The sequence below is a fragment of the Schistocerca piceifrons genome, chromosome 4 (genome assembly GCF_021461385.2).
Source record: "Schistocerca piceifrons isolate TAMUIC-IGC-003096 chromosome 4, iqSchPice1.1, whole genome shotgun sequence".
In the NCBI taxonomy this organism is placed as follows: Eukaryota; Metazoa; Arthropoda; class Insecta; order Orthoptera; family Acrididae; genus Schistocerca; species Schistocerca piceifrons.
This window is the reverse complement of record NC_060141.1, coordinates 661,326,840-661,350,845: the sequence shown is the minus strand read 5'-3', so window position 1 is coordinate 661,350,845 and position 24,006 is coordinate 661,326,840. Positions and strand designations below refer to the sequence as shown.

General features: G+C 40.6%; 1 protein-coding gene across 1 annotated transcript in view; it reads right to left on the bottom strand.

The window, feature by feature from the left end:
* LOC124795095 (ADAM 17-like protease) overlaps positions 1-15,783 on the bottom strand; it is a 124,013-nt gene extending 108,230 nt beyond the window's left edge. Inside the window, exons 1-3 of the mRNA XM_047258928.1 lie at positions 15,608-15,783; positions 5,417-5,555; positions 4,948-5,048 (exon numbers count right to left, since the gene is read on the bottom strand). Of these exons, the coding sequence (XP_047114884.1) occupies positions 4,948-5,048; positions 5,417-5,555; positions 15,608-15,698 (331 nt within the window). The 5' untranslated portion in view covers positions 15,699-15,783. The remainder of the gene's footprint in view (positions 1-4,947; positions 5,049-5,416; positions 5,556-15,607) is intronic.
* Between the last annotated feature and the right edge of the window lie 8,223 nt (positions 15,784-24,006).

The following is a 24,006-nucleotide window of genomic DNA, read 5'->3' as shown; positions in this document are numbered from 1 at the left end:
TAGGCACCTAACATACTTTGCATACTTTCGCTCTCTGATGTCATACGGAATAATATTTTGGGGTAACTCAACATTTAGACAAAAAATATTCACTGCTCAAAAGAAAGTGGTTAGAATAATGTGTGGGGTTCATAGTCGCACATCTTGTAGGCATCTTTTTAAAAGATTGAGAATTCTTACAACAGCCTCACAGTACATTTACTCACTAATGAAATTTGTTCTCAACAAAATGGACCAGTTTAAAAACAACAGACATTCATTATTATAATACCAGAAAAAAGAAAGACTTACACTATCCTTTACTCAACCTATCTTTGGCACAAAAAGGGGTAAAATATGCCGCTATAAAAATTTTCGACAAATTACCAGATGAAATAAAATGTCTCACAGACAGCAGTAATAGCTTCAAAAATAAATTGAAATCATATCTCCTTGACAACTCCTCCTGTACCATAGATGAATCCTTGAATAGGAATAAATAAATCTATAAATATAGTATATGAATTTTGTGCCATTTAAGGGAAAGGGGTAAATAATAGAAATATTAATCTTGAAATCTGATCTTGTTTCATATGTGCATTTCTTGTGCACTTGACATGTTCCACCATACCACGCGACTGATCAATGGAACACGCAACTAACCAACCACATTGAGGTTGTCTTTAGCATAAAAAGTGGTGCACAATGCTGTCACCAAAATTTTTGGTTACTGACTTGATGACATAACATGTCTGACAGACTACAGAGCTGCATGTGAAAACAAAATGAAAAAGTTTCTTGCTGATAGCACCTATTCTCTAGAACTTATATTTATGTAATATATAAAAGATGGTGGGTAAGAATTATTAATTCACATCTGCATTTAAAGAAATTACAAAAAACTTGTATATGGTCAGCATTTGCATATTAATATAAAATGACTCATTCCACTTCAATATGATTAGTCACACAAATGAGCCATGGAATATAAAAGTAACTCATTTTTTCCAACAGTTAAGAAATGAATGAATTCAAATGTGGCCTATGTCTTTTGGCAATGATTTGCATGAAGGGCATCCCAAAGAGGTAACCAAAGGCAAAAACACAGAGAAAGTGCACAATAAGCTGTGGTGACAGTTGCACGAAAAAGCTGACCTCATAGACTTATCAAGAGAAAGAGTGTTGTGTATTTTCTAGAAAGAGTTAATTATGAGAAATCTTTGTAGAAGCTGAGTGCAGTTTTGGTTGAATGCTAACAAAAAGCAAATGTGGAAAGAAATCCACCCGATGAGTGCAGATGTATTACTGTGGAGAAGGCATGGATCCACTTCTTCATGCTACATATAAAACAGCACCCAAGGCAATGGATGGAATCTGGTGTACTAGCAGCAAACTAGGTGAATTTGGTTACAACTGCCAAAGAGATTATGCCCAGTGTTTTCTAGCCTGCTCGATTATTCTCATCAACTGACTTGCAAATGGTGAAATGATAACTGGCAAACACCATGGAAATATTATTGACCAATTGAATGAAAAAATATGTTCCAGGTGTGCTGTTTGCTTTCTTTCTGGCTGGCAAATCCAAAGTGGGCATTTTATTATTTGTTTTGACTTCAATTCTGAGTACAACATTAAAGACCTGTTGAATTAAGATGCTGTAAAAATCCTGCAATTTATACTTTTGATGAAACCAAATTGCAAATGTTTACTCTACATAGCATGTCTCCTGTGTAGCTGGTTTCAGTGCTTCCCCTTCCAAGTGCTCCATATACAAGCATGTCTGTTGTCTTGCCATCAATTTCTCACTGGGCAGCTTGAAAGACTCTTCTAGAGCAACTCTCATGAAGAGGGATACTGTGTCAAAGCTGACAAGAAGATAAGAGTGTTGAATGTAACCTGAATGAGCAACTACGCAACTTCCAGTGAGTTAAGGATCTGGTCCTTCAAGTTCTTGACAAGACTACATGTTCAGATACGAATGTTACTGATGATGGGCCAAAGTGGTTTGTCTTCCTATGAAGGAATGAAGGTTGGTGGATACATAACTTCCTGGTAACCTCATTCAATACATTGGACATTTGAAGAACTTTCAGTAGCTTCTCTTAGATATTCCTTGTTGGACCTTTCTTTAGTTTCCTATATTCAGAATCGGCTAGCAGGCATCTCACCATTTCCACAACGCTATACTTTGTCAACAATACAGTTGCTTTGCCTTTGTCTGCTGGTATGCATCTTCCCTCAGATGTCACACAGCCAAGTTTCCTTTTCTTGAGAAGCTGTTCCTTGGCAACTGTGCATGTGCAAAGAGAGACCATGTTTCCTGCCTAAACTTCTCTGCCTTTAGAAGATTTAGGCATGTCCTCATCTTGAAGTGTTTTCTTGAGAAGTTTACTTTTGGCAGTTGTGTACGTGTGAGTAGAGACCACTTTTCCTGCCTGACCTCCTCGGGAATCACTGAAAATAGCTACATGGAAACCATATGGTTTTTTTTCCAATATTTAGGCAAGACATTGGTGATTTAGCCCCATGGAAAAACAAACAGATTTCCTTCATCTAAATTACATATATTGTAACATAATACTTGCGATATAAATAGAAACAAATGGCAAACAGCCATTTTTTGTTATGTTGGCCATGAAAAAAATGGGCTGCACAATAAGACACAATATTTACTACAAAATCACTCATGTGGATCAGTATCTGTAAAGTGGCAGTCACCACCATCCTGTGTACAGAAGAGGTATTCTCAAAATCCTAGTCTGCAGGGCTCGGAGCAGGTCATGACTTTCAGCTTAATAACCAGACTGCTGGGCTTTGGATGAACAAGCCAGCTGGAGGCAGAGTGGTCATATCCATTCACCTTTATAGTATGATGACATTCTGTGGGCAATATTATTGGCCACAATGTGAAAAAGACATTATGCCTACCGATAAAAATTAAATCACTCATGGACAGGATAAAAAGAACTTCGGATTCTGCAGGTTTGGAGTGTATACCCAATCCCTTGTGACCAGTCATACAAGGTGTGTGACAAAAGTGATGAGACTGACAACACTGTGAGTAATCTGACACCACTTTGTTATACTTGCTTAAGGTGGTGTCTTCATCCCTTCCAGACTCTCAGTCCAGAGTTTCAGCTCCGTATAGCCCTCACATAATTTTTTAGAGTGCCAGTGAAGTTGTGTTTTTGTTGTGTGTTATGAAAATGGAACAGCAAAATTTAGAGGAATGTTAAGCCATCAAGTTTTGTATTAAACTTGGGGAGTCAGAGTGTGACCCTTGAAAAGTTGAAACAGGCTTTTAGGAAAAATTCTTTATCAAGAGCACAAGTTTTTCGCTGGGACAAATCTTTTTTGAAGGCTGACGACACAATGAAGATGAACCTCACTCAGGTAGACCTTCAACTTCAAAAACTGACAAAAATGTCAAACATGTGCATGCCTCTGTGAGATCAGACTGACATTTAATAGTAAGGACAATGGGTGACTTGTTAAACTTATACCATACATCAAATTTTGACCGAAGATTTGCACTCTGCAGATAAGTGGATGCTATATCATGACAACGCCCCATGTCACACGGCCACTTCCATCACACAATTTTTTATCTCCAAAGACATTCATGTTGTTCCACAGTCCCTCTAGTTACCTGATTAGAGCCCTTGTGACATTTTTATTTTTCTGAAACTGAAAAATGTCTTAAAAGGATACAGTTTTAAGACTTTAGAGAACGTTCAAAAGAATGTGCCTAACATGTTAAAAGCCCTACCAGTTGCAGCTTTTCAGCCCTGTCACCAAAACTGGGAATAACAACTCCGCCCAAGTACAGTTGCTGAACGAACTACTTTGAAGGGGACAGTACTGTTGTTTGAAAGACAAAAATTAATGAATGAATAAATAAAAACTTTGAAGATAAAAATCAGTTTAATTAATTTTCTCACACACCTGTATGCCAGCCAAATATTCAGAACTATGGAACAACCACACAAATCAGAAGTTGCAAAACATTGCTTGGCAGCTGAATTTTGACCGAATGATGGTGCGTACTCAGATTTTTTACTTCTGGGAGTCACTATAAAAGAATCCATTAATGTTAAAACTTCAAAAGACATTGTTACTCAGGGTGTCATCGAAAGAATCGTATGACCTTACACACCATCTGCTCAAAAGCAAGCAGGCCTCAACCCGATTATGAAAGTGATAAAGTGGCACGACAGGGTACATCTATGACTGCTGGCAGTACAAGGACAGTGACAGTAAGCCTAGTGTGACACCAGGCTCCAAGCCTATAACAACAGATGGCTTGTACTATTAAGGAACTAGTGGATGCCAGCAGTTATAAGAGAGCACTCCAGCCTCATGGCATCAGTGTGCCTGATGACAATTTGGACTGTTGTTGAAATACTATCCATATGTGGCAATTTGCTCAAAACTTTTTTTGCTCATAATACACCATGTGAAACTTAATCACTAAGTATATTAATTTTGTTACCCTTGGTCATTGTTTCTGCTGTGTTACCATTTTGGTTTGATCTGTCACACTTAACATCAACAGCTTCCAAAAAATATATGGCGATAACAAAACGGCATACTTACTTTAAAAGAATCTAACATTATCATCACAACTGCATTTGGAGAAGAATAGAGATAACAGGGTTTAAAAGTACGTCAATTAAAAAAAGAAAAAGAAAGAGAAGTAACAAGTATTATATTTTATTATCTCAACACCCAACATCAGAAATTGTCAAGTGTGACGGCCAACACATTAACGACAAAAAATTTGGTCAACATTCATCTGGATAGAATAACAAACCACAACATAAAACTTTGGCATGCACCACCAATAATCAAATATTTTTCCATGCATGGGAGATGTGATACTGCTGGATCATACTGCTAGCACGCTTGCTTGATATTTAGAGTTATTTAGCTCAAAGACATGCTAGGAAAATATGGATCTTAACTCACCAACAAAAACAGGTTTTTCTGTTCCTTCACTGTCAACTGAATATGCCTTAAATTTGGAGTGAAGAATATCCTTCCTCGGACTCAGTATCAGACGGAAATCTCTAAAACAAAAAGAGGCAAATGTCTAGCCCAATGTAACAACTATATGTGAGCACCTCATGAACATTACACACACACACACACACACACACACACACACACACACACACACACACACACACACAAAGTAAGTTCTTTCTATAACCTTGCACACTCACACGAAAAACTTTCAAGACATGATTTACACTTGTGCTCATCAGATGTAAAGTACTTTACCACACAGAAACAGTTTGCTTTCTGAACATACAACTATACCTGAAAATAATGAACAAGAATGCAGACCAGCAAAATATACTCTGTTTAAAATCTTAATCAACATGAAAATCAGTGACCTGATACTTATTACTGTAATTAAATAACTGGATACTACCTTCCCAGAGTGCTGAATGACACCTCTTTTATTTTATTGAATGGATGTGGGCTTGGATTTGTTCCTCTTTTCACAACTGTGTGTTTGAAATGTGAAGTGTGAAGGGTCTCAAAGTGCCTCAGGTTTTTGTAAATAGAACCTGGAAAAGAAATATTTATAATCAGTTTTATAGATTCACTAATTTTAATATAAGCAGCAACATCTGGGCCTAAGCAAATGTATTAATAGTAAGTTACAAACAAAGGAGCAACTCTTGATGTACTCAAATCCTGTTTCCCTAAGCAACTTGAGGTAAATGGCAGGATGATTTCTACTGCAAGATCATAACTAACAGCTTGACTCATTCTTGTCAAACAAGGAGTGTAAGTATGTAAATGACTATATATATAACTCACTTTTCTTGTTCAAAGCTTTGTAAATATAATCCATGAATGATTAAGAATGCCGGCCGGTGTGGCCGTGTGGTTCTAGGCGCTTCAGTCTGGAACCGCGCAACCGCTACGGTCGCAGGTTCGAATCCTGCCTCGGGCATGGATGTGTGTGATGTCCTTAGGTTAGTTAGGCTTAAGTAGTTCTAAGTTCTAGGGGACTGATGACCACAGATGTTAAGTCCCACAGTGCTCAGAGCCATTTGAACCTCTTAAGAACTATAACATTTATAACAATGATGCTTGTTCGCCAGTTGTTACTGTTTAACACAGAGCTGGAGATCTGTTTACTGCAGTGTGACCACTTTATCAGCTGTTTTAATACATGGAGACTGCTGACAACACAGTTACACACTGCAGTGCACTCTGAGGGCACTAGTTTCTTCCAAATATGTTGTTCACCATAGATCCTTGACATAGGAGCACATGACAACCACAATAGTGTGAATTGAACCTAATATTACAAAATGTTGGCTGTGACCTGTCATATAATGATGTGAAATGCAAACTCACATATGCACAAACAGAAAAAGAAAGGAGCATTAATTTGTTTTGCATCTGCATTATGTTTTGGAATGTAAAATGTGATGACAGTATGACCTTTAGGATAGCTTCAATGTTAAGCGAGGTTGCACAATGACAGCTTGGTTGTGAACTGGTCAAGCAGTACTGAAGCTTTAATTAAGCTCAGTTGCTACGCAAAATTGCAGATGGAGTAGTCTATGAACTGGGCATCAACCATCTGACCATGAGCAAAAGTGCTAACATTGTTTGTTTTGCTCATGTGGCATTTGTCTGTAATGCTAACAGCCAATATAAGGTCTGACAACATCTTAGCCATATAACATACTAAGTTATTCTACCGGGTGATCAAAAAGTCAGTATAAACTTGAAAACTTAATAAACCACGGAAAAAAGTAGATAGGGAGGTAAAAATTGACACATGCTTGGAATGACATGGGGTTTTATAAGAACAAAAAAAAAGTTAACAATATGTCCGACAGATGGCGCTGGACAGCAAAACGTCAGTGACTGCAATCGTGTATAAAAGGAGCTGTAATGAGAGAGAGAATCAGATGTGCCAGCAGTCGCAGCATGTTGACGTTACCTGAAAAGGCGGTTTTAGTGAAGCTGTATTATCTATTATCAGAATGGGGAATGTGCTAGTTCAGCGTTACGATCCTATCGCCTTTGGAAGGGGATTAGAATGGGTAAAGGTCCGTTGACAAATGCAGCTGTGCGAGAGTGATTTCGAAGTTCGAAGCCAGGAGTTGTTTAGACGATAGACCCCGTAATGGCTGACCGAGCACAAGGTGTAATGCTGCTGAGACAGGAAGAAATGGAGACTTTAGCGGGTTCGTCTATGCATTGGGAAGTCAGTGTTCGTGCAGTCGCAAGTCGCACCGGCATTCCATACACTACTGTTTGGTTGGCACTGAGGTGTACCTTCCAATGCTATCCGAACAAAATCCATCGGCATCATGAACTGTTACCTAGCAATTTAGTGAAGCGGGGGGCATTTGCGGTGTGGGTGTTTCAAAAGATGGTGGAAGATGATGATTGGTTGAGTAACGTGTTGTGGACCAACGAAGCTCATTTCACACTCCGAGGGTCTGTCAATGCCCACAACTGCAGAATTTGGGCTACCGAAAATCCTAGAACTGTCGTGGAAACTCCATTGCACGACGAGAAAGTCACAGTATGGATTGGATTTACCACATCTACCGTTATTGGGTCTTTTTTTCTTCGAGGAAATGTGTGATCCTGGTTTTGTAACTGCTACCGTGAAGGGTGAGAGGTACACTGATATGTTACAGAATCGCATCATCCCCAGCCTGGCTGATAAACACCTGCAGGAACGTACGATGTTTATGCAGGATGGTGCTCCACCCCATATTGCTAGATGCTTGAAAGATCTCTTGTGCGCGTCGTTTGGTGATGATCGTGTGGTCAGCCGCCACTTTCGTCATGCTTGGCCTCCCAGGTCCCCAGACCTCAGTCCGTGTGATTATTGGCTTTGGGGTTACCTGAAGTCACAAGTGTATCGTGATTAACCGACATCTCTAGGGATGCTGAAAGACAACATCCGACGCCAATGCCTCACCATAACTCCAGACATGCTTTACAGTGCTGTTCACAACATTATTCCTCGACTACAGCTATTGTTGAGGAATGATGGTGGACATATTGAGCATTTCCTGTAAAGAACATCATCTTTGCTTTGTCTTACTTTGTTATGCTAATTACTGCTATTCTGATCAGATGAAGCGCCATCTGTCGGACATTTTTTGAACTTTTGTATTTTTTTTTTTGTTCTAATAAAACCCCATGTCATTCCAAGCATGTGTGTCAATTTGTACCTCTCTATCTACATTATTCCATGATTTATTCAGTTTTCAAATTTATACTGCCTTTTTGATCACCAGGTATATTGGTTCTGCATGACTTTGTGGTATGTTGAAAGAAGGAATCATAAAACCAGGAGAGGAAAGTACAGGAAATGTAAACAAGGAAAGGACAAAAAAGCTGTGGAGTACAGAAAAAGTTATTTTGAAGATGGAGGAGAGAAGAAAATTCAAAAACAAAAACATGAAGACACAAAGAAACTGTACTGAAGGCTGAATAATAAACTGTGTAAAGAAACACAGCAGGCTAGGAGGCTAGGGAAAAATGGCTAAAAGAGGAGTGCAACTTAGTTGAGGTACTGGAGAGAAATGGAAAATAATATTTACTGCCAGAGTCAAGACTACAACAGAGCCAAGTATACAATGATCATGAAGACATCCTACAGAATGGCAAGAGTATTTAGAAGAGCTATTTGACACAGATCACAAACCAACAACTCTGGAACTTGAATCAATGAAAAGTGTAAAGACAGGACCAACAATCATAATGGAAGAAGTGAAGAGTGCAACAGCTGCAACAATACTAAAATGTTTGAACCAAGGAAGAGTATGAGAAATATTGAGGTTATGTAGCAAAATATGACAGTGGGGAATGGCCAGGACTTTCTGACACCAAAGAAACAAGGAACTAAGAAATGCAGTCAGCACAGGGCAATTGGCCCCATTTCAGATGCAACCAAAGTTACGTTAAGAGTCATTAATAAGAGACTACAAAAAGGTAACTGAGGAGAATCTGGCTGCAGAGAAACTTGGTTTTTAGATGGAATACAGGCACGAGAGAGGCACTAGGACTCTTGCGAATTTTGGAAGAGAGGCTTACTAAAAAGGGGCGAGACCTGCACATGTGCTTTATGCACTGGGAAAAATCCTCTGATATGTGGCTTGGGATAAGCTTGCAACTATAATGAGGAGAAAGAGAGTGAACTGGAAAACCAGACACCTTATTAACTTGATTTTTATTTGGTCGCATTTGAGTACATTTTGTACAAAGTGCGTACTTGTAATATAGGACAAGGTCAACTTAAGCCTATTTTCTTGCAGTATTTAACCTTTCTATTACAATTTAATATGTCAATATGGCAATACTTATAACAACATTGCATATATTTTTCACCCATTTTTTAGATTCTGAAAATTATTTACATACTACAGTATACTCATATTTACATTTTTCTCTCAGTATTCATGTCCTCAAGTTATTTACTTATCATAATATGTTCAATTACTTACAGTACCTCTATCACAGTAAAAGTACCATTTTCATTCATCGATACATATACTCTTCTACATTATAATATTCTTTTTCCTTTAAATAATCCTTTAAAAGTTTTTGGTTGGTTGGTTGGTTTGGGGAAGGAGACCAGACAGCGTGGTCATCGGTCTCATCGGATTAGGGAAGGATTGGGAAGGAGGTCGGCCGTGCCCTTTCAGAGGAACCATCCCGGCATTTGCCTGGAGTGATTTAGGGAAATCACGGAAAACCTAAATCAGGATGGCCGGACGCGGGATTGAACCGTCGTCCTCCCGAATGCGAGTCCAGTGTCTAACCACTGCGCCACCCCGCTCGGTAAAAGTTTTTGGAATGTCTTTTTGCTCAGACTGTCCAGCAAACGTTTTGGAAGGCACTTTATGAGTTTGATACCAGAGTATTGAGGAACGTTTTCAGCAACTCTCAGTCGGTGTTGCATACTTCTCAGCTGGCCTGTATTTCTTGTTTCATATGTATGAACATCTGTATTTCTTTCTAGTACTGCATTTCCTTTTATTAATGATATTATTGTTTTGTAAATGCATAGAGAAACATGTAATAATGTCTTTCATAATTTTTGTTTTGGTTTTGATTCTTTACCCATATCTATGTTATAGTCTCCACATATTATAACATCTTTCATTTCAATCTTCAGTAATAATTTTTCTAGTTTTTTACAGAAATGTTGTAATATTACCACTTGGGGACTTGTATACACAAATAATTCTGAGCTCTTCACTCACTACGCCAGTAATTTTAAAATCTTTTTCAATGCAAGCTGGAAGAATTAAACATTTACAGTATTCAGTATCCTGTAGACTGCCAATTTTCTTCTTGTATATAGCAACACCTCCACCTTTATGTTTTGATCTACAGAAATAATTAATCAAATCATAGTCTCTTTTTAATAGGCTGCTAAGTTCTGCTTCATTTAGCCCACGCTCACTGATGCGTTATATATCCAGTTGTGTTTCATTCAGAATCACTTCCACTGCAAGTTTTTTGTTGCCTAAGTACTGAATATTTTGGTACAAGATTTTAATGTTCTTTTTTTCTCTTTATGAATCCTGAGTTTCTGAATATTTGTTGCAATTGGAATTTGGTATGTAACAATGCTGTATTCGTATCTCACCCTACTTCTCATTCGTTGGCTGTGGAATAAAGTCTTTTGCTAAATAATGGGGAACTGCTCATATTCTCTGCGAAGTCTGCATTGGTTTTGCTTCTATTTTTTCAACTTTTGAAGTTGTTAGTTATATGCTTTGATGTATTTCACAATCTTTTTGTGGTGCTGTGTGTGATGGTTCCTTTATTACGTTTAATCCACAATCAGTAGCTTCTATTGACACATTGCGATCTTCCTGTTCCCCCCCTCCTCCATCTTCCTGGTTTTTTGATTCTATAGAAGATTGTTCTACTTCTGTCATGATGGTTACTGCTAAGTTATGAGGGGGGATCAATATAAATGGGAATTTTGTTCCTGAACATCAACAGTTGGTAGGACTGGCCCCATACCTCTGCTATGCTTAGGCGGAACAGTTAGAAGTGAGGAGAGTGTACTGTTTGATATTTCCCACCAATTCGTCAGTAACACTCACAATGTCTGAGCAACAGGTGCACCCCTCCATTGCGCAAAGCACAATTATCAAATTTCTTGCTTGTGAAGGAGTTACAGAAACAGAAATTTGCCAAAGATTGACTGCACAGTTCGGTGATAAAACATTATCAAGGACGCATGTGTTTAACTGGCATAAAAGTTCAAGGAAGGACAAGAATGTGTGGAAAATCAGATGCACAATCACCAGCATTACAAACAAAACATTCCTGTGGTTAAAGACATTAATGATGACAATCAAGGGGCGAGAGTATCGGTAATTGCACAAAAAGTCGGAATCTGTTACGGGAGCTGTCAAGCAATCATCACAAATCATCCATAAAGAGTTTTCCAGATGGGTCCCTAAACTTTTGGCCAAAAATCTGAAGTTGAGACGTTTGGAGGTCTATCACAGGCTTACAGCAAGGTTTGCAGAAGAAGGTGATGCATTCTTGAGTTGGATTGTCACTTGCAGCAAAACATGGGCTCACCACTACATTCCAGAATCCAAACAAGCCAATAGGGAGTGTAGGAGGAAAGGGGAGGCAGCACCAGTGAAAGTCAAGACTCGACTGTCAGCTGGCAAGGTTCTTTCAACCATTTTTCTTGATCAGCGAGGTATTTTGCTGATTGATTTTATTGTATGAGCGACGCACAATCAATGCTGCTTAGTACTGCGAACTGTTGAACAGCGCAAGAAATGCATGAGGGCATCAAAAAGCTGCCCATGCGGGACAAACACATTTCCAAAGTGGGAGACTATGCAGAAAAATAAATTATAATTGCCTTGAGTTTTTCAATAAATTAATTTAAATAAAAATTAAAATCCCATTTATATTTGATCCGCCCTCATATTCCCCATGACTATGGTCTGCTTTTTGGTTGTTATCGCATATTTTAATTCTCTGCACAGTCTCTTTCTTCCTCCTTTGTTTATACACAATCCCTGCCATGTGAAATCTTGTGTTCTTAGGAATCTGTTTACATTAAGTACTGTGGCATGATTGTATTGTTCACCTGCTTTTACAATGCACTTGTTCAGCTGATATATGACAATTTGTCTGTACCATGTCTTGCTGGTATGGAATTGCACACGGTATCACCCTTGTGTGCAACATATTCCTGATTAACTCTTCTACAGCATTTCTGAAATTATAGGTCTTCTTTACTGTCATCTGATCCAGTGGACACTATCAGTGTGCCTTCTTTTCCTAGGTATTTTATTTTGCTATGAATGTCTCTAGTAGCTTTGTTAAATAATGCACCTGGTTTAACAAATGATGTTGCAGAGAGCATTTCTTGTGATAATTCATTTAACAGGCTTGCACAGTTTCTGCTGTTTTCATTAGTTAACATAAGAACTTCAGTTTCTGGCATAGCTGTATTACATTGATTCCCAAATAAATTTAAATCAAAAAGCATCAATGAAAGTGAGAAGAGGAAGCATGAACTGGATAGAACAAGGAAAAGGAGTAAGATAAGGCTGGTGTCTGCCTCCAACTCCTTTCAGTCTATACTTTAAATTATGACTGCCCATTGCCCATCAGATAACAAAGGGGTAAATATTGGTGGAAGAAGAATATGGTGTCTGAGGTTTGCAAACAACATGGTCCTCCCATTAACTGGTGAAAAAGAATTACAGGACATAGTGGTTACCACAGAAGCCAAAGGAAAGATTTATAGAATTAAAATCAATACAAAAAAAGTAATGGCACTAGAAGGAAATAAAAAGGTAAAGATAATGATGAATGAAGAAGTATTAGAACATGTGAAAAGCTTTAAATGCCTCAGAAGTAGGGTTGAAATGGACTGGAAGAGAAGTAAAGGAAATAAAGCTAGAATACCAACTGTAAAAGAGGTGTTTTATATGAAAAGGAAAATTTTCCGCATCAACATTGATACAAACTTATGAAAGAGGCTAATAAAATGTTTTATATTGTGTGTGCTCCTGTGTGGTACTGAAACGTGGGCACTGACGAAGAAAGACACAGCACGGCAGGAGGCTTTTGAAATGTGGGCATGGTGGATGATGGAAAGAATAAGTTGGACAGATAAGAGTGAAACATGGGGAGGTACCAAGAAGAGTGAGCGAGCAAAGACCAATACTGGATGTAATACAAAGAAGAAAATGAAACTGTATTAGTCAGAATTAAGAAAGAGGGAGGAGGCTTATAAAAACAGTTTTAGAAGGGTACATGGAAGAAAAGAGGAGACAAGGTTAGAACAGAGTCCTGATCCTGGTGACGAGATCCTGGATAGCAGCTCTCACAGCAAGGAAGCAATAGGTCACAGGAAATCGAGATGCAAAGGACTCGTTAATATTACAGAAAACCAATGATGATTTTACATGACCACTACGCAACTGATGACCCTGCCATTTAGTACCTTTACTCCCCAAACCAACCTACCAAAGGACCATTTACATGGGACCACTGGGCAAAACTAAAAAAGGCAGAAGGAAACACACACTCAAACTAGGAAAACAAGCAAACACATCATTAGCAAGTCCAGTTACACATTCCGCATGTCCTATGGAATATGATACTACATATAAAATGTAATGCATTCTAATGCACAAAGCTGTTTATTTACAGGTATCCACATATACACATGGTGTGAATCATATTATACTCCTAGATAAATTGAAGTTTTATGGTGTTGATGGTATAGCCAACCAATGGATCATGTCATATCTAACCAAAATAATGCAGAAAGTCATACCTAGTAGTAATTCAACCAACAGAATCCAGGGACATAATTCTGACTGGGGATAAATCACACGGGTTTATCTGAGGCTCAATCTTAGGCCCACTACTGTTTCTCATACATGCCTATGTAAAAGATCTACCATCTAATGCAAAACAAGCAGAATTAGTTCTTTTTGCAGGTGACACCAGTATTGTAACCACTCCCAGTATACATGCAGAAATGGAAGAAATGGTGAACAATGTTCTCAAAAGTAACATTGACTGGTTTTGTGCGAATGGTCTCATCCTGAAGTCAAAAAGACACATCACATTCACTTCTGCTCCTCTAGGGGTACTGTATCAGTGATAAGTGTAACACATGGTGATGAAATAATACACAAGGTGGAAACTTCAAAATTCTTGTGTGTCCATATTGATGAGAATTTAAATTGGAAAAAGCACATTTTGGAAATCCAAAAACAACTTAGTTCAGCAACATTTGTGTCTTAGAATCTTAAAATATTGGGGGGGGGGGGGGGGGGGGGGTGTGAGAGGAAGAGAGAGAAATCAGTAAGTTGACATATTTTGCTTATTTTCATTCAGTAATGTCATATGGAATAATGTTCTGGGGTAATTCATCTTTAAGAAAGAGGGTCTTCATGCCCAAAAAAGTGCTGAAAGAATAATGCGTGGTGCTCACCCGTGATCATCTTGTAGAAATCTGTTTAAGGAGTCGGGCATTCTTGCTATTGCTTCACAGTATATTTATTCTCTAATGAAGTTTGTAAATAAACCACTACAGTTCAAAAGGAACAATGAGGTACATAATTACAATACCAGAAGAAAAAATGCACTCTTTACTCAACATTAAGGCTGTCTTCAGCACAGAACGGGGTGCACAAAGCTGCAACAAAAATTTGTGACCACTTACCTAGTGATACAAAATGTCTAACAGACAGCAAGGTAAAATTTTAAAATAAATTTAAGAACTTTCTCCTGGCCAACTCTTCCTATTCCATAGAAAATTGCTCTGTTTGTAATGTGTAAAAGGCGATGGGTAGGAATTGCTAACTCAATCTGTATATCTTGTTTTCATTTAGGGAAAAATAATTATATGGTGATGTTTAGAGTACAAATAGACGTAGAAATTATGAATGTAAAATGACTCGTTCCACGTCATGACGAATTATCGTGCAAAATGAGCCACAGAACATGAAAGTAACTAACTTATTAACTATGTAGCTAAACTACCAACGGATGTACTGCTCATGTCGGTTCAAGAAATAATTAAATCAACACATTTCAAACGGCAATTTAAGCACTTGTGATAAGTACAACAGACTACAAAATCAAAAGTTATTTGGGTAACATACAATACTGGTTTGCAAAAATACGGCCTCAGTGAAATGTGAATACTACTAATTTTCTTTCACCCAGGGGAGCTCTGGAGGAATACTCATTCAGTTATTCTAAGGCAAACTAGAACTCTACGTACGAAATGAAAATGCAACTGCAGTCACTGTCCCGTCATGCGGTAATGAGTGTAGTATGAATAGTGTACTATGTTGAAAGATAATAAACATCCTTTTGGTGTTATGTAACATACCTATTATCATTGTAAAATTTTCTGGGAATAATTAAATATTATGATCGTATAATCTCAGTTGGGATTGCCCTGTCGCATATACTACCATATAATACCGGTTATATAAAATTCATTTCCATGCATTACCGCCTTGAGCACTAGAAACTTGTAGAAACTTGTAAAAACTCCTGTCATAATATGGACTGTCGAGAATTGTTCCATTTACAAGCTTGTTTTGCTTACCGTCGGCGTCGTTCATTAGCTGACAAAAGAGAAACAACAACATAACTTTTCTGTGCCCCACCCAGCAAATAGTGTACGACCCGCTCCACATTGTCCCAAGTGTCACTCAATTTGTTTACATCTCGCTTGCGACGCTTGGTGTTAGGTTTCAGCGTCGTCTGTCATACGAGTCGGAGTTTGTCAAGCACAGCGAACTTCAGTAGCAAGTAAACTTTCGTAATTCCTTGCAAGTTCTTTGACGTTCGATCAGCTTCTAGTAAATCGACTTCCGCAAGTTTCCACAACTTCCAAAAGTAGTTAGCGCAAGGTTAGATTAGATTAGTACTTGTTCCATAGATCATTAATACGACACTTCGTAATGATGTGGAAATTGTCACGTTAATAAAAGGTGTCTATACAAGATATTACATTAGACAAAATATACATGACACTCAATAATTTTTTTTTTTTTTGTGGAGGTTGGGAAATTACGCACTTACTATATCCAAAAATTCATCTAATGAGTAGAAGGAGTTACCATTAAGAAATTCTTTTAATTTCCTTTTAAATGCTATATGGCTATCTGTCAGACTTTTGATGCTATTAGTTAAGTGACCAAAGACTTTTGTGGCACCATAATTTACCCCCTTCTGAGCCAAAGTTAGATTTAACCTTGAGTAGTGAAGATCATCCTTTCTCCTGGCGTTGTAGCCATGTACACTGCTATTACTTTTGAATTCGTTCGGATTGTTAATAACAAATTTCATAAGTGAATATATATATTGTGAGGCTACAATGAAGATTTTTAGCTCTTTAAATAAGTGTCTGCAGGATGATCTCGGATGAGCTGCAGCAATTATTCTGATTACACGCTTTTGTGCAATGAACACTCTTTTACTCAATGATGAGTTACCCCAGAATATGCTGCCATACGAAAGAAGAGAATGAAAATAGGCGTGGTAAGCTAATTTACTCAGTTGTATATAGCCAAAATTTGCAATGACCCTAATAGCATAAGTAGCTGAACTCAAACGTTTCAGCAGATCCTCAGTGAGTTTTTTCCAGTTCAACCCCTCATCAATGCATACACCTAGAAATTTTGAATATTCTACCTTAGCTACCGATTTCTGATCGAAGTCTATATTTATTAATGGGGTCATTCCATTTACTGTGTGGATCTGTATATACTGCGTTTTGTCAAAGTTTAATGAGAGCCCATTTGCAGAGAACCACTTAATGATTTTCTGAAAAACATCGTTTACAATTTCACCAGTTAATTCTTGTCTGTTGGGTGTGGTAGCTATACTTGTATCATTGGCAAAAAGTATCAGCTTTGCATCTTCGTGAATATAGAATGGAAAGTCATTAATCTGTATTAAGAACAGCAGAGGACCCAAGACCGAACCTTGCGGCACCCCATTCTTGATTGTTCCCCAGTTTGAGAAATCACCAGTTTTTTGCATATTATGTGAACTGTTTATTTCAACTTTCTGCACTCTTCCAGTTAGGTATGAGTTAAACCATTTGAGCACTGTCCCATTCATAGCACAGTACTTGAGCTTATCTAGAATTATTCCATGATTTACACAATCAAAAGCCTTTGATAGATCACAAAAAATCCCAACAGGTGACTTCCGGTTACTCAGAGCATATAATATTTCATCAGTGAAAGTATATATAGCGTTTTCCAAACCCTTCTGGAAACCAAACTGACATTTTGTTAAAACTTTATTTTTACAAAGGTGTGACGCTACTCCACAATACATTACTTTTTCAAGGTGGTGGAAACAGTTTCTTGCATCTTTCTGCAAGTACTTGTAAGCTGTTGCAGTGTTAAAAACTAGAAAGAAGTTTACCCTAAAACATTGTAAAAATAGTGAGTTCAGAGTTCTTAGATATCTATGCCATATCCTGCACAATCCTGAAGAAAATTATCCCACAGCTTGTTCAGCCACTAGCTGTAGTAATCAACAATGTTTATCCTTTGGCGTCTTCCCTGATTTCCTGAAACTGGCAGGGGCTGCATCATTCTACAAGAATGGTAACTCATGTGAAGCTTTCTCTCTCTCTCTCTCTCTCTCTCTCTCTCTCTCTATATATATATATATATATATATATATATATATATATATTTTTTTTTTTTTTTTGCTAAGAGGTGGAGTCCCTCCACCCCCACAGAGGCATGGTGGCCAGTTCAAAAGGTTTACTTACGTCTGGTTAAGGTTAACTATTAATAAGCACTCATATGGAGAGAGATTGGATAGAAAGTCGAACGAAGGGTAGCGGTTTGAAGGGCAGAGGGAAAATAGTGACAAGGGGGAAAAAATCTGCGATAGTTAGGTCGGGTAGTAAGAGCAGTAGCGGATGTCTTGCTGACTGCGAAAGTTCATGCAAGGGTAGGTTAAGTTAATAGCAGGTATTGTGCAAGAGGATACTGTGTCAGTGCCATTGGTCATTATATTAAAAGGAATCCAGTGCAGCAACGCAGTGTGTTGACTTCCGCCCTCTGCTGTGCCGTGTCGTTAATGACTTGGCACAGCATAATCAGGCTTGTGATGAACGGCGGCAGCTCGCTGTTGGTCGGTGTCCCCTGTTACTGCGTGGAGCAGTTCTGCCTCTGTTGCTCCTTCAGCAGCTCTGCTTGCTCGGCGTACTGCACTGCAGATTCATCAGAGAGCTGCAAGTGCATGCGCGATATATGCTGCCATTTTGATTTCTCGTTCCCTTGAGGGGGCTGCCCCACGATGGTCGGCGTCGCTGCCGTTACCGTTGGGGTTGCGGCTGTTTTCTTGGTGCCCTTCCCCTCCAGTGCTGCTGGGGCAGGACGTGGGGCACGCTACGAGTTTGCAGGAGCGTTTGCAGGGGTCCGAGGCCCTTCTGCTGGGCGTAGGTCTTGGGTAAGAACTGCACGCAATTGCCTCAAGGCCTCTTCCTTGTCTGCAGCCATGGTGGCTGCAAAGGCAGCGCTCTCTGCCACCACAATAGCTTTGAGGGCTGCCGTGGTTCCTCCATGGCGGTGCTGAGGTCGATGCCGCTGCTCTTCTTGGAAGTGCGAGCTGCATCCCGTCCGTCGGCCTCTGGGCGGTCGTCCTCGCTCCTGGCGGGGGGAAGCTGCTACTGCGGTGTTCCTCTGCTGGGCCAGGCAGGTCTGCAGCTGTCATCTTCGTCGCTGGCGTCGTCGTCTCTTCCTCTGTGTCGTTGTGGTCGTGGCAGCCTCCCCGACATCGACACGACTGTGGCTTGAAAATGCTGGGCAGCCGCGCCAGCTGGCGACGTGCAGGCCACCACACCGGGCACAAGTCGTCAAAACGTCTCTGCCATGGTCACAGGCGCGGCTTCTGTGGTGCTCGCCGGAGCACTTGACGCACCGCGCCGCGTTGCGGCAATATTTCGTGACTTCGCCCTCGCCCTGGCACTTGAAGCACTGGGGCTGGGAGTCTATGGGGGTCGGGAGAGATTCTGTCGTAACCAGGAAGTCCAGCAGCTTCCGCAAGCCGAAGATGCCGCCCTCGCCTTCGGCGTTTGCACGGTCACGGCATAGAGCGGCGCCCTCTTCCTTTACATCCAGTTGTGCAACCTTGCAGTAGTGTTACCAAACCCGACTCGCAGCAGCCCTTCTCGGACCGCTACCTCGTCACAACACCAAGGCAACCCCCTTAGGAGTGCCTTGGTCGCCTTCTTCTTCTGTGGGGAAGACATCTTCTCACGCGACGGCGGCGCATCGACGATTTGGGAGGCCACAGCGCAGTTGGTCGCCCTGTGATCGGCCAGGTTTGCCCCCAGAACGCTGATCAGCGAGTCTGCGTCGACAGATTCGTAGATCACCTCGTTCGTGGCGCAGGTCGTCATCAAGACGAACACTGCTGTCCACTCGTCTCTGCATTTGATGTACAAAGGGGGAGCAGGCTGCCACTCATCTTCTCGGGTCTTCCTGGCTTGGTCGACAGACTCAGTGAGTCACAGAACTGGAGGCCACCTCGTGGCAGCAGGTTTCTTTTGCGTGTTTTTCTTACCCAAGCTGTGGGGCACAGAACACGACAACTTGCTGGCGTTGTGAAAACAACACAAGACAATTTGCTTCTTGTAGCACCCACAGCACAGAACTTCTTCAAGAGCTAACCTAGAGAAAGCATAGCATACAGCGGCAGCGATACGCTCACCTCCCTGGCTCAGGCCGCAACTCATGTGAAGTGTCCAGTTTTAGATGAATTTCAGTAATCTCAATTTTAGCTAAGCTATGGAGTCTGTGATAAAACACCAGATACTACGTTACTTTGAAGACAATAAACTCTATTAGAACCCACAGTACGGCCTTCACAAAGGAAAGTCAAGAGTTATAGCAGCACTGAACTTAATTACAAAGACAAGCCAGAAGTCTGAGAACAGAGAAAAACTGTGTCATGGGCATTCTGTGTCTTCAGTAAGGCATTTGACTGCTTCTCGCACAAGATGATGCGTTATAGGCTGAAGCTTTATACACTCCTGGAAATGGAAAAAAGAACACATTGACACCGGTGTGTCAGACCCACCATACTTTCTCCGGACACTGCGAGAGGGCTGTACAAGCAATGATCACACGCACGGCACAGCGGACACACCAGGAACCGCGGTGTTGGCCGTCGAATGGCGCTAGCTGCGCAGCATTTGTGCACCGCCGCCGTCAGTGTCAGCCAGTTTGCCGTGGCATACGGAGCTCCATCGCAGTCTTTAACACTGGTAGCATGCCGCGACAGCGTGGACGTGAACCGTATGTGCAGCTGACGGACTTTGAGCGAGGGCGTATAGTGGGCATGCGGGAGGCCGGGTGGACGTACCGCCGAATTGCTCAACACGTGGGGCGTGAGGTCTCCACAGTACATCGATGTTGTCGCCAGTGGTCGGCGGAAGGTGCACGTGCCCGTCGACCTGGGACCGGACCGCAGCGACGCACGGATGCACGCCAAGACCGTAGGATCCTACGCAGTGCCGTAGGGGACCGCACCGCCACTTCCCAGCAAATTAGGGACACTGTTGCTCCTGGGGTATCGGCGAGGACCATTCGCAACCGTCTCCATGAAGCTGGGCTACGGTCCCGCACACCGTTAGGCCGTCTTCCGCTCACGCCCCAACATCTTGCAGCCCGCCTCCAGTGGTGTCGCGACAGGCGTGAATGGAGGGACGAATGGAGACGTGTCGTCTTCAGCGATGAGAGTCGCTTCTGCCTTGGTGCCAATTATGGTCGTATGCGTGTTTGGCGCCGTGCAGGTGAGCGCCACAATGAGGACTGCATACGACCGAGGCACACAGGGCCAACACCCGGCATCATGGTGTGGGGAGCGATCTCCTACACTGGCCGTACACCACTGGTGATCGTCGAGGGGACACTGAATAGTGCACGGTACATCCAAACCGTCATCGAACCCATCGTTCTACCATTCCTAGACCGGCAAGGGAACTTGCTGTTCCAACAGGACAATGCACGTCCGCATGTATCCCGTGCCACCCAACGTGCTCTAGAAGGTGTAAGTTAACTACCCTGGCCAGCAAGATCTCCGGATCTGTCCCCCATTGAGCATGTTTGGGACTGGATGAAGCGTCGTCTCACGCGGTCTGCACGTCCAGCACGAACGCTGGTCCAACTGAGGCGCCAGGTGGAAATGGCATGGCAAGCCGTTCCACAGGACTACATCCAGCATCTCTACGATCGTCTCCATGGGAGAATAGCAGCCTGCATTGCTGCGAAAGGTGGATATACACTGTACTATTGCCGACATTGTGCATGCTCTGTTGCCTGTGTCTATGTGCCTGTGGTTCTGTCAGTGTGATCATGTGATGTATCTGACCCCAGGAATGTGTCAATAAAGTTTCCCCTTCCTGGGACAATGAATTCACGGTGTTCTTATTTCAATTTCCAGGAGTGTAGTATTGGAGGTGTCATTTCGACAACTCTTCAATCTTATCTTGAGATCCACAGGCAGGTAGTTTCAGTGCATGGAGATATCTCCCAAGAACAAAAATTATAGCATGTCATACCACAGGGATTTCTCATAGGACCTCTTGTTTCTCATTTATGTCAGTGATATAGGCTGTAACAACCACATGCTACAGTGTGCTAATGACACGACCCTTTTTGTCACAAGAAAAACAGCTGCACAAGCTCTACAGGCAACATATGTGGTTTTTGAAAACATCAAAGAACGGTTTGCGAAAAATGAAATGAAAATGAATGAAGAAAAACACATCACCTGGTGTCCAGCCTCAACAACTTTGCATATCAGGACAGTATAAAGAAAATCAAACTGCTGGGCTTCATGACTGGCAGAAAACTAACAACGAATGAGCATAAAATATATGTGTACTCTAACCTCTCCTAATTAATATAACTTATGAGGAGACTAAAGAATGTATTAATTGACCAATGTATTATGACAGTGTATTATGCACTATTTTAAAGTCCCATTAATTATGACTTGCTGTTATGAAGATGCTCTTCAGTTTGCAAGAACATGTTAATGCTACAAAAAAAAGAAACTGTCAACATCATCACTTCAAACAAAACACTGGAGTACTGGAAGCCTATATTCATCCAGTTAGGAATTATGGCCATTTTTAGACAGTATGTACTTTTATACCTCATCAGTGAAAAAGAAAACCAAGGGGTTTTCAGCATAAGGCAGAAATACATAATTATGATGCACACAATAAGAGAAATATTGAAATATCAGGCTGTCGACTATCTGAAACACAAGATAGTTTTCCAATGGTTGCTCTAAAAATGTTCAAGTGCAATGTATGCCACTAGGATTATTAAAAATGAACATTGCACAGGACTTGAAAAAGCACCCATTCTGCTCTATTGGAAAATTTTTCAACAGTGACCAGAGTAATTGCACAGAATATGTTATTTTCATCTTTTACATCTGTCCTTATTTTCTTTTCACATTATATGAAAAATTTGTGAAAATTCATATGTATGTATGTAATCTTGACGTAGTCCATCCGGTATGACTGGCAAATGACACAGATATGACAATGAAACACTAAAGAACTTGCCAGTTACTGTAAGTTTTTCTGAAACTTACAGAAGTTTTGTATGTTATCAGTGGTATGAAAATAGCACAAAGATATCTGGGTCGATCAAATATACCATTGAGACCCAACATGTGTAACTGCCACCTTCAGCCAATAAAGTGCAAAGTGTATTTACTGATTACTTTGTTTTTGCATCTACACCAACATACATACTCCGCAAGCCACCATATGGTGAGTGGTGGAGAATATCCCATCATTTCCTTTCCTATTCCACTTGCAAATAGAGTGAGGAGGAAAAAGAATATCTATAGCACAAAGATATCTGGGTCGATCAAATATACCATTGAGACCCAACATGTGTAACTGCCACCTTCAGCCAATAAAGTGCAAAGTGTATTTACTGATTACTTTGTTTTTGCATCTACATCAACATACATACTCCGCAAGCCACCATACGGTGAGTGGTGGAGAATATCCCATCATTTCCTTTCCTATTCCACTTGCAAATAGAGTGAGGAGGAAAAAGAATATCTATCTGTCTCAAAATGAACCCTAATCTCCCTGATCTTATCTTCATGATCCTTACGTCCTTCCTTACTATAATACTTCCTCACTTCACTTCATACTGCTTTGCAACATTAAACCTAGACATTTAATCAATGGAATTGTGTCAAGGAGCACACTACTAATGCTGTATTAGAACATTATGCGTTTATTTTTCTTGCTCATCTACATTAACTTTCAGTTTCCTACATTGAGTGTTAGCTGCCATTCATAACACCGGCTAGAAATTTTATCTAAGTATTCTTGTATACTCCTACAGTCACTCAACCCTGACAACTTCCAAACAACAACCAAACAAGCGCAGATTGCTGCTCATCCTATTGGCCAGACCATTTACGTGTATAGAAAATAACAGCGGTCCTGTCACACTTCCCTGAGACACTCCTGACGATGCTTTTGTCTCTGAAAAACACTTGCCATCGAGGGCAACATACTGGATTCTGCTACTTAAGAAGTCTTCGAGCTACCCACATATTTGGGAACCTATTCTGTAAGCTTGTATCTTTGTTAACAGTCGGCAATGTTGCACCATGTAAAATATTTTACAGAAATCTAGGAATGTGGAATCTGCCTGTTGCTTGTCATCAGTAGTTCACAGGATATCATGTGAGAAAAAGGAAAGCTGAATTTCATACGAGCAATGCTTCCTAAAACCATGCACATTTGTGGACAGACGGTTTTCCCTCTCAAGGAAATTTAGTGTATTCGAACTGAGAATACATTCAAGGATTCTGCTGCAAACCGATGTTATGGATATCAGTCCGTCATTTTGCAGGTCCGTTCCTTTGCACTTCTTACGTGTGGGAGTCACCTATGCTTTATACAGATGCTTTGGACTTGACGCT